The sequence below is a fragment of the Oncorhynchus clarkii genome, chromosome 4 (genome assembly GCF_045791955.1).
Source record: "Oncorhynchus clarkii lewisi isolate Uvic-CL-2024 chromosome 4, UVic_Ocla_1.0, whole genome shotgun sequence".
In the NCBI taxonomy this organism is placed as follows: domain Eukaryota; kingdom Metazoa; phylum Chordata; class Actinopteri; order Salmoniformes; family Salmonidae; genus Oncorhynchus; species Oncorhynchus clarkii.
Genome location: NC_092150.1, coordinates 63718941 through 63731197, shown reverse-complemented (window position 1 = coordinate 63731197; position 12257 = coordinate 63718941). Strand labels below are relative to the sequence as shown.

General features: G+C 43.3%; 1 protein-coding gene across 1 annotated transcript in view; it reads left to right on the top strand.

Annotated features, from left to right (window-relative positions):
* The window catches only part of LOC139407776 (sodium/potassium transporting ATPase interacting 2), a 168601-nt gene extending 162627 nt beyond the window's left edge, over positions 1–5974 (top strand). Inside the window, exon 6 of the mRNA XM_071151636.1 lies at positions 5889–5974. Within this exon, the coding sequence (XP_071007737.1) occupies positions 5889–5974 (86 nt within the window). The remainder of the gene's footprint in view (positions 1–5888) is intronic.
* The last annotated feature ends 6283 nt before the right edge of the window (positions 5975–12257 follow it).

Below are 12257 nucleotides of genomic sequence, written 5' to 3'. Positions count from 1 at the left end.
CCTCGAGAATGGGGTTGTCTGAGGCCGGGAGAGAGCAGCAGCGGTGGTCAGAGTTGATAGGGCTGTCATCACAGCCAAGTGAAGATCATTCCAGTTTCTCTGTCATTGATCAGATTCCCGGGGATGATATACTGTACTATCCCTGACTGGTTCTGGAGGGTGTTCAGAGTGTGAATCGAATGACATCAATCTATGGCAGCCTAAAGCTTTTGGATTCGGCCGGTGAGAGTGAACCATTGGTGGTTAATACGCCTTTGATGGAGCTGTGTCGTAGGGCGGCAGATCACCCGTGGGTGGATTGGCCGGCTTCTCCCCCACAGCAGAGTTCCTCTAGGTTTGGGGGAAGGTATCTACCTCCTGTTCCTGCAGCTGTGAAGCATCGCTTACCCCTGCTTACCCCTGAGCTAAAGGCGACCCGGGATTCCCCTCTACCGGGTTATGGGGAGTTCATGAATGTACAGGGTTTGGAGTAGGCGGGGCACGTTTGCACACCGCTGATGGATGCAAAGCTGGCAACTTACTTACCTCCATGGACTAACAAATGGGCTAATCCTAGCACGGTACTTCCAAATAAACAGTCCCAGTTCTCGGGGGATCAGCTGGACAAAGTATACCAGGCCTAGGGTGTGGCAGCCCGGTTGTTGAATGTGGTCACGGTGCTGCAGATGTTTTGTATCATATCGATTTGCTGCAAGAGCTGAATAAGACTATGGAGGCGGGAAAGCCAGTTTCAGGGATCTTCGTCGAAATGCGTGCTACGGCTAATTTTGTACATCTGTCCTGCTGTACTATCCTGTCTGTAGGGGAAGTGTGGGGGTGACAGTGGTGGCTCAGCGACACCTCCAGTTGACGTTGTCCAGGATTCCTGAGAGGGACATGCAGATGTATTTGGATGAGCCAGTTTCGCAAACAAGGTTGTTTGGCTCGACTATGGAGTTCTTACAGAAAACAGGACGCAGCTCTACGTGTCCTTTTCCCACGAAAATCCTTCACAGGGGTGACGGGGCCCTCCTCACCAAGCATTTATAGTGGCAACAGTGCTCCCAAGTGGCTCGGTTAATGGGGGCAAGTTACTTGTTGCCGAGGTCCCCGAACCTGGTGTGCGCTGGATGTCAGAACGGCAGTATCACGAAAGCACATTGTTTCAACCCAAAGTTCCTTGGTGTTCAGGGGTATCGAGAGGGTGGTATCATCCAGGTGAGGGCATAATTAAAAACAGTTCCTTCCCCACATTCAGACACATGGTTGTCAAGAGTGGTGGATTCGAAAACAAATTATCCCAGTCTTCGGGGTGGAGCTCTGCCCCTTCAGGACATAATGTATGGGAGACTGGCAGCGTGCTCTGTCCAGTGGCGACCTACGCAGTTTCACAGTGGGTGATGAGGACGGTGGCGAGGGGTTACGGACTGCAGTTTGGGGTGCCTCTGGGACTTCTGTTGATGCGTCTGTTTCAGCGCTGTCTGAGTGCTACACGCCTGGACGCAACTTGCCATTGCCATCGGTGGCTCAAGGTATCCCTGTCATGCCTAAGGGCATTGACTCCTTGCAGTGGGTTCTCATGGGCCGGATATTGTCCCGCAGGGTGATCACCGCAAACGCTTCGTACTCAAACATTTTTTATAGTTGTTATTAACCATTATTCTACCAGGTATATTGACAGAAAACATAGTGTACTACTTTCTCTTGTACACTTAAGGCTCGGAAGAGTTGCAGGGGAGAGGAGAAGAGATAAAGGTGCTTTGAAAGCTAGGAAAAAAAACTGTAGCTTGCAAAATTACATTTTTTTTTAAAGCAGCTCTCATGGTAGAAAAGGTTGGAGACCCCTGTTAAAAGCCCATGGCACCGACCTTGGACCTAGCTTTGATCCTGGATGCTCTGTGTGAGCCTCCGTTTGAACCATTGGAGTCTGTGGACCTGAAGGTCCTTTCCTACAAGACTGCCCTGCTCATGACATTGGCGTTGGCCAAGCGCGTTGGGGATCTTGACGCGCTATCAGTACACCCGTCCTGTTTGGAGTTTGCGGTTGGCGACTCCAAAGTTGTGTTACATCCTAATGCAGCTTTTGCTCCCAAGGTTATGGCTATATCTAACAGGTCCCTGGCTTTTGAGCTGTTCCCTTTCTCATCTCCTCCATTTGCTCCCAGTGAACAACGGAGGTTGCATGGCCTGTGTCCGGTGCGCTTTACACATGTATATGGATGGGACCCTGGATGTCCGCGTTTGTGACCAGCTTTTTGTCTATTTTGCTAATCCAGCTCAGGGTAGGGCACTTTCTTGGATTGTCTCCCTGGCATTTGACAGCAAAGGACAAGGGAAAAGGATCGCCTAGTGATGTGCATGCTCACTCCACTAGGGGTGTGGCGGCTTCTAGGGCATTGATCCGGGGCATCCCCACATACCTTAGTGAGGTTTTATCACTTGGATGTAACTGCTCCCAGTGTGGCTCATAGTGTTCTCATGGCTGGGTCCGGGAGTGGGTGTTAGGCAGTGTGCAGGTTGCGCATTTATCCGGGTTGCCACAGTTCCCTGCGGGTTTGAGCCTTGGGCTGCCTTGGGGTGCGGCAGAGCGTAGAGTGCGCATTATCAGGGTTACCATAGTTTCCTGTGTGTTTGAGCCTTTGGCTGCCGTGGCAGCGTGGGAGTACACAGTTTCCAGGTTACTGCAGGTTTCCTGTGTGTTTGAGCCTCAGGCTGCCGTGGTTCATCGGCTCTGATCAATGCTATGCAGCGCGTGTGCCCTTTGGACTTGGCCTGTAGTGACAGATTGTCATTGTGCATAGCCAAGTTGCAGCTGGTTCTGGTTCCCTATATAGGGCTCTGACAGTTCAGGCTTCATGAGGCTCTGACAGTTCATGCTTCTCAGGTACCTATTAGGTAAAAAGGTGGCTTCTGTAACCTGTGGTGGACTTAATGATTTGGAGGCCCCAGGCAGAGACCAGTTTTATGGGTTTTATAGGAAAGACATGAAATTTAACTGTGAAAATGTATTACCTTTTAATATGCCATGAACACAACCACTCATGATTTTTTCATCTGATTATCAAAAAGTAGGTTACCTTCGCACTTTTATCCAAAATAATTACAGCATCCAAACAGTGCACTTTGCACCCGCCAACTTTTCTTCAATTGGCAAGTGGCTAAAACTATCTTACCGGAGAAAGCATCCAAGCAAACGAAAAAACGTACTATGCCGTACTCTTGTTGGCCAGACAGCATAATATACATGGAATACACATACAGTGCCTTCAGAAACTATTCATACCCCTTGACTTTTTCCAAATTTGGTGTGTTACAACCTGAATTTTAAATGGATTCAAATGAGATTTTTGTCACTGGCCTACACACAACACCCCATAATGTCACAGTGAATTATGTTTTTATTTTGTTTTACAAATGTAATAAAAAATGAAAAGCTGAAATGTTTAGAGTCAATAAGTATTCAACCCCTGTGTTATGGCAAGCCTAAATAAGTTGCATGTTCTGTGTGCTATAATAATGTTTAACATGATCTTTGAATGACTAACTCATCTCTATACCCCACACATACAGTACAATTATCTGTAAGGTCCCTCGGTCGAGCAGTGAATTTAAAAACATATTCAACTACAAAAACCAGGGAGGTTGTCTAATGCCTCGCAAAGAAGTGCACTTATTTGTAGATGGTTAAAACTGTAAAAAGCAAACATTGAATATCCCTTTGAGCATGGTGAGCTATTAATTACACTTTGGATGGTGTATCAATACAACCAGTCACTACAAAGATACAGGGGTCCTTCCTAACTCAGTTCCTTACTCAGAAACCTGTTCGCAATAAGCCACTAAAGTAAAACTGCAAAAAATGTGGCAAAGGTATGCTTGTCATCGGCAAGGTCTAGGGAGTTGTTTATGATACAAATACATGGAATACAGCTAAGCACAGGCGGAATCCTAGCGGGAAACCTGGTTCAATCTGCTTTCCAAAAGACACTGGGAGACAAATTCACCTTTCTGCAGGACAATAACTTTAAACACAAGGCCAAATATACACGGGTGTTGCTTACCAAGATGACCAAGATGACACAAGTCAAGGGGTATGAATACTTTCTGAAGGCACTGTACATGTCCTCTGCCTTGATGACGATGGCAGTATTATCAGCAGCACCTGTCTTTTTACTAAAGAAATATGTTCACTTAAGGCAATTCTTCTGTAAAAATGTAATCTTTCTTTCTTTTCTCTGCCTCGCTCTGGAAGCGCCTCATTGCTGCTACTTAATTTCAATGAAGGTCACGTTTGAAATCTTTTCGCGTGAAACAATGCACAGAAACTCTGTCAGGGTGGAATAGTCCATTATTTTGAACCAGTCAAGGTGGAATAGTCCATTATTATGAACCAGTCAGGGTGGAATAGTCCATTATTATGAACCAGTCCGTGGGTGATTAATGGCACTTGTTTCTACCATTATGATAAAAACTTGGATAATATGAATATTGATATGAAACACATGTACACTATATGTATGGAAATAAATTATTGACGGGGGTTGGGGTACTCGAAACGGAGCATGGGTGGGATCTCAATCGGAGAAATTATATATTTTTGTAAAAGATTTGAAGTAAAAAAATATATAAATTATGCCCAGCTTATGAGGCCTCTTGATGATTTGAGGCCTGAGGCAAATGCCTCTTCTGCCTAATGGTAAATCCGCCACTGTCTGTAACCCCTTTTTAGAGCTGGTGTAATCTGTGTGTGCTTGGGCTGCCGTGGGTCTCCTTGTTTGGTACCCTCTGAGCTGGCTTGGGGTGTGATTGTATGTCACCATAGTATGTTATACCGAATGATTGACTGAAAGGGAATGTACAGTTCTGAATACAACTACTGTTCCCTGAAGGAGGGAACGAGGTATAAGCCGTCAGGGGATTTGGGCACGCTGAAAGCTGTACTGAATTGAGGAAATGAATGCCCATTAGTATATCCAGGAAGGCGGGGCTTCCAAGAGCGGGCTCGGCATTCATTGGCCCATTGGTCATGAAGTGAATATGATTGGCCGTTGACTCCCTCCTTCAGGGAATAGTAGTTATACTCATAACTGTACATTTTCCTGTGGTTATATATGAACTTTTACTCTGCAGAACAATACTGATACAATAGAATACTTAAGTGCAAGCCTTTATTGTTCCTTAGCCTTTTATTGAAATTTGCCTGATTGAGATGTGGCCAGTCTATCTCCAGATTTTAAATTGGGCACGTTCTGTCTTACCTCTGCAGGTCCTCTGATAAGCCTGATCACAGTACAGAGGTTAATGCCTACAATAAAGGCCAACAAGGATTTAGAGCTTTTGGTGAACGTCCCCTAAAATGTACCATTAGAATGATGATAATGCCCGACCTTCCATCTCTTCCTATTCAAGGTGCTGGGGGGGAGGAGAGCTCATCAGGAAATGTATTTGGCTTATCTCAGTGTTTCATTTGTCTTAAAAGACTCAGATGCATAAAGACATCGGATCGTTATCGCGCTTTAGCACCTCCGTCTTTTTGGTTGAGGCCCAGATACCTAGACCTGCAGGCCGGTCTCTGTGGAAGGCTGGGCTTTAATCCTGTCCAGTTTGTTATTCTGTGTGATCTGCTAATCCAACAGGCCATGCTCCCCGAGCATTGCTCCACCGCAGATATCGCCCCTAACCAGCCCTTAGACGGTCCGGACACTGATCATCCACTGCCTGGGATTATCACAAAGACACAAGCACGCACGCGCTTATTTAGAGACACAGACGCGCACACACACACACACACACACACACACACACACACACACACACACACACACACACACACACACACACGCACGCATGCCTTTGTTTGATCTCACAGTAACCAGATGTCCTCCTTTTCTTCTTATTTCTGTCTCCAGTTGATTTTATAGGAGGGTTCGACTCCTATGGTTATCAAGGACCTCAGAAGACATCCCATTTGCAACTACAACCCATGTACATGTAAGTGCACTGTAGCTACATCTCTTCACACCTCCTATTACAGTCCTTCAGAAATGTTTTCCCCTGACTGTGGCTTATCTGGGTGCCAAGTTCACTATATTGTCACACTTCAGTCTATAAACTGGACGAATAGGACTAGGCTGAGGGCATTACAACGCAAGGCAGAGAGGAGTCTCATATATAAATAATGCTAGTGTCAGTACAGCTTAGGCAATAGCTTGGGTCAACAATGAGGGAGGGACTGTTTGTATCTGGACTCCTGAAAGGTTGGGATTGTCTTGAGAGTAAATGAGGAGAGGAACACGGGATGTTCAGTCTTTGAGAGACTTGAAAGGATTTCCCTACTTGACACTGAATGGATCAGATATTTTGTTTTATAATCCTGTGTACAGTGCAGGCTGGTCAACATATAATACACAGGAAATAGACAGTAATCCACTCCTACAGTATAAAGAGTTATCCTCGAAAGTGGGTCTCATAGGTACATTGAACATGAATGTGGATATACAATGCACAGGAGGTTGGTGGCACCTTATTGGGGAGGACCGGCTCGCGATAATGACTGGAGAGGAATTAGTGGAATGGTAACAAATACATGGTTTCCAGGTGTTTTTTTTATCACATTTCTCTGGGGGTCACATTAAGCAATTTTTTGGGGATATACTGTTCTGTGCTCATGGCCTTGTGTGTCAGATGAGCCCCACAGTGGCAGGAACAGAACAGCCTGGGTATCCCCTGCCTGCCTCTCTCTGTGGAGCACAGGCCTCAGCTGACTGGCCCAGCTAAGTAACACTAAGCGTAGGGGGAGAAACACTGTGAAGCAGTGCCAGGATTTAGAGCAGGGTGCTGACATGTCTACTAGTGAGGAGAGGGGGTTGGTGGGAATAGGTAGGGAGGAAGAAGGGGGGGGTAACAGCCTCTTGCCCAGCCCAATGCCTACATTTGGTCATTCAGGGGTGACTACAATGGAGTGTCTCCTAAATCTTAACCTGCTGTCTGTCACTCTCAGACAGCAATGAATGGAAACACAGGGAGGGGAGGGGACAATGAAGTGCACATAGGGTGTGTGGACATGTCCATTGTCTAATGTGAATGGAATAGGATGTGTTGTATCTGGCCCATTGTTCAAATCAGTATTGTGTCATCTGTTATTAGCTGCTGGTTGTACAAGGTCAGCTGAGTTCTGGTGGGAGTCCTCCGTCATTTAAGGGAGTAGGGTTTAGACTTGCACTCAAGGAAACACTTCAATCTTTCACCAACATAACTTCTCAGTTGTGTCATGAACGTTCTGCCTATACTTCTCTATAATAACTGGGCAGATAGGTGGCTAATTCCAGGGTAAATCACTTTGCCGTCATCACATCAGACAAGAACCATCATTTTATGATCATAATTTCCTGTATTGCTCAGGGAAAGTGTGTAACTGTCGGTAGGTCAGCATTTAACACATATGGCACACATTATGGACATATGGATTCATTTGTAACACAGGAGAATGGAGAAAAAAACAGAAATGTCATTAAGAGCCATTCTGTGGTTTTATGACACCCAATAGGGAAGACAATATAGATTATAAATCATTTGCGCCAAGATAATGATATGGTAGATGTACTACACATCATCTTCAATAGTCAATCAGTCTTCACAGCTGATGCACGTTAACAATTGTTCTTATTGGATGTGACAACTGTGAATTACCAAGGTCTTTAGAGAATAGTGGCAGGTGTAATGATTCATGCTTTTTTTTCGTGATTTGCTTGTTTTAACATGAACATACAATATGAACTTGTATTTGAATTTGTCTGTGGCAATGTGCTTTCTTGGCACTGACTCATTTTTCTCTTTCTCTTCACAGGTCAAAGTAACAAGGACAGCTGCCTTATGAACCAATCAAATAGAGAGCTACAGTTCTAACTTATTGTCTCATTTCGTAAATGTCTTAAAATAATACAGTGTCTTACAAACTGTGTGGAGAACGTGAGATTCGACACTTTAACCTCAAAGACCCGACAAACACACTGGGTTTTCTTTGTCTCTGCTCAGCCTCTCTGCTCAGTGGGGGAGTCAGTCTGGGTCTGGACTAGGGGCCAGGCAGGTGCAAGAGCGCCCTCCTGTGGCTCTGTTGACCTTACAGGACGCATATCTCTCCATACTGGTTCTTGCTTTCTTTATGACAGCTGAATAACTGTTATATTGAGGGAACAAATTGCTTTGATGCCCCTGGACAGTGTTCAAAAGGACCAAGATTCCGGACAAAGGGAAACAGTTGGACTTGTGCCAAGTTCTGAGAGCACTAGCTAAGTGGTGCCTGTGTTCCGACTAACTTGATTAGAAATACTCTCTGCTTAAGGAATGTTCAATAACTAATCACTATGGCTTTAGTCATCAGAAGTAGTTTTATAGCTCCCTTATAAAGAGTTGATTAGAATCAATGTACATGTGAAACCATGTGTTTACAATACATACACTTGGGCCGTTGGAATTCGATCTGAGTTGGGCAATTGAATGGGACAAAACTTTGACGGGATTGAAAAAGCAATCAGGTGTTGTTTCTTGCGATGGATGTATTTGCCTTGAATGTGCCAAGAACAAGCGTTAAAGATGAGTTAGACAAGGTATTGGATGCTATCCAGAGATACATATTTTTGGAGCTCGTCTCTGGGACATCAGTTCAAAAGTTCATTCGGGGATAACACAATATTTGTTTTGCATGAGGTGTCAAACTCTGTTGCATATTTAATCTCTGAAAGCACTGGACCTCATCCCAGACTAGGTAGAGGTGACAGTTGGCCTTTCTGCAGATGTCTTTTCTCTGTAAGGTTATGTGAATTTTGTGCTTTTTTTAAGACAGCGTGGAGACATGAGTCTAATGACAAAGAGAAAACAAAATGTAACTTCTTTCAATTCCAGATTTTTTTTTTTAACATGTGACAGTGTTTACTCTTTTATAGTTGACTAACAATATATTATAGAGAGCTTGGAACTAGAAGGTTTTATCTGCATTTTATTAATCAAAATTGACATAGCCTTGTTCTCTTCAATGTTCTCTACATATATATAAATACCCCAATTCATGTTGTTAAGTTCCAAAGAATACAATAGAAACATAGCTGACACTATTCAAAGCAATGAGGGTTCGTAACTATAAAGCCAATTATCTCAGAATAATCTTTTTGCAGATAGAACCTTGTAGTCCCAAGCTCTTGTTATGTTGTGTATAAGTGGGCCTTTCTTTTACTCCTAACTGTATAAAGTGTCAAGGGAAACCTTGGGAACAATATCTTGCTGATAGTGGTGTGGTGTGAGGACTAGAAGGAGGTGTGTGGTAGAGTTTGTGCTGTGGCTGAAACGTTGTGCTTTTGTCTAGTGGACAGCGTGGGAACCCCCTGAACCAACCAGGACTGCCTCAGTTCTTTCATCGTCGTCTTAGCCTCATCATACTGTAACTGTTCTACTGGAGGGAGCCTTTTTCCCGTGAGCAAAACAATTTGTATATCTCCCACCATGCATAAATCCTTCTGCTCTGTAGACCTTAACTCTATATCATGGGGCCTATCTATGTTTTCTATTTCAATAGTGTGAATCTGTTGGCTCTTCTGGAAATGAATGAGGTAATACTAACAGGTCTTCCAAGTGACTGAATATTGAAATGGAAGCTTTTATTTCCCCCTCCGTTGTGATCTATGATGATAATTTTGTAAATGTCACCTCGAAATACATAAATGCCTAAAATGCTGTTCTAAACTCAGGCAAGTTTGGCTTCCAACATACACTTACTACTTGTGTTTGAACATGACCAAATGGTAACAGCCAATAGAAAACCTGAAAACACAAAGATTCCAAAGCTAAGCATTATCCTCTTCTTCATAACATTTGTGTCTGGGACAGTATGATATTGATATTCAACTGGGTAAAAGCAATATGGTCTCTAGTATGCTTCCATTCATTATAAGTCCCAGATAAGAGTAAGTTGTGTTTTATCAGTGAGTTGATCTAATATGATTGGATAGTGGATGTACTGTAGTGACACTGGTGGTTACCAACATAGTTACTTACTGCTGCAATTGTCCATCACCCCTTGATTACAGAGATTATTCAAAGTTGTAAATATAACACAAATTCTCAACCAGGATAACGTTTTTGACAAGATGTTGTATAGATCTGAATTAGAAATAAAATAATTTGATTGCATCTTGCTGTACTGTATTCTAAGTTCCTACGTTCAAAGGGAGCTGTATATAATACTGTTGCAGGCACTCAATTGCTCATCATAGAGGCTTTCCTGAATACACCATTGGTTGTTTTGCTTGGGTTCAGTGCTCACTTCTACTTCTCAATAGATTTAGCAATTTATATTTATGTTACTTTCAAATTGACTGTAAATATAATAAAATCTAACTGTGGAAAAGTCCAATCAATTTTCTCATTTGATTTCCGAGTACTTTCACTTCCTGCAATGCCTGATGTAATCACTGACATCCTACTTTCTAATCTCTCATCTGAACAGCGAGATGTGCTGATACAATAATGGTTTGGAGTGCCTAGCAACAGCCTGTACAGCCGGAAGGTATCATTCATTACAATTTTCTACAGTATGTGAGGTAAACTGTTGCCAGCCTCAGCCCATCCGTCCTCAACACCGCAGACATAACGGGGGAGGGTGTGAAGCTAACCTGATGCTGCCATCTATCATTTTTTGTTCCTCTATTTTACTAAATGCTCCACTCTCGTATACAATGTTTAAAAGACCCATGTACTTTCCCTGTGCCAAGTATAATGCTCTGGCAGGAGGCTATTGATTAAAACCTTTGAAGCAAGCACATGTGGCTGGCTACCTGTGGATGTAAAGATATTCATCTCCTATACATATGTCTGCAGGTTTACCTTCCACCTACCTGAGTTTTCTATGAAATATCCCTTTATGAAAGATAGCACGGCGTGAAGCTCATTGTTACCTGAGACCTATACAGCTTTCTATAGTAAACAAAGCTTGCCCTCTGGGAGAAGAGGAAATACTCTGCCAACTCCTCACTGGAAATTGGATCTTTAACCAATGAGGCAATTGGAAAGAGAATAATATCCTGATATGATACAGGAGCTGAGCTGTGGTCGGGGGAGAAATCAATCCTTGACACTGTTGCATTTTTATCTGATCTTTGTGTGTGTGCGTGTGCGTGTTTGTCTAAATATACACCAATTATAGAAAGGAGACTGTCTGTACTTGGAAACCACAGCGGTAATGCTCACAGAGCAATGGTCCCAACACACACAGAGCTGGCTGGAAGTTCACTGAACGCTCACTCTCTCACACACAAAATGAAATGTCAAAGACTCACCAATATTCACAGCCATCTGTTCAAGAGAAAATGCAAAGTAGTCTGTTTTAAAACCTCCATCAGAGTCACACTGCAGCCGAGCTCCAAGCTGACCAAAGAGGTGCCATCATGTGACAGATTGTTTTATCAGAGAGTCATGTGAGACCTACCAGTGTTAGAAAATGATGAATACGGGGGAAAAAAGCATATAGGCTCCTATGCTAAATAGTACTGAGAACATCAGGGACATCTTTAGAGCTCTTTTTCTGATGACATTGGCATTCCTACCCATTAGTGTCTGTCTCCTCTTTGCCTCCGTCAATCATTCTGTCTGGGCCTCCTGCCACAGGAACCATGTGTAGTTGAGAAGTGTATATGATATAATGAGGTTGGGAAGCCTCAGAGCGAGTAATGACTGCTCATGAGCCATATCACAGTATTACTTTGTTTCATTGCTTTTCCCAGTGAGGAGGATTTCAGAGTCCAAGTCAGCATTTCCGCTGTATTTTGAAAGTAAATTATGCCATTTAAAAAAATTGAATTTGCAACATTAACAAGCATGCTTATAAACAGTTTAATACACAATACACTGTTTAATGTTCACATATTCATGATACTACCTATCAAGAGGTTATCTTGATGAACCTAGTTTTGATAACAATATGGTATTAGTCATTTTACTACCAAGCTAACATATCCACATGTTTACAGTTGGCTTCTTAAATACAACATTAGCTCTATGTGTGAAAGTTGTTTGTCTTAGCTGAATTTCTCCCTCTCTGCACTGTATGTTAATCATGCATATATAAAACGCAGCCCCAAGGGTCCATTTGGCATTGGAAAAATCGACTAATTTGACCACAGGGTTGATTCAGCACGTATCCATTAGCCCTGGTGGCCTAATATGAAGGTAATTTAGCCCTGAAGCCCTTCTGAAGAAAACTGTACAGTCTGCACATATGCTTGTCTTTT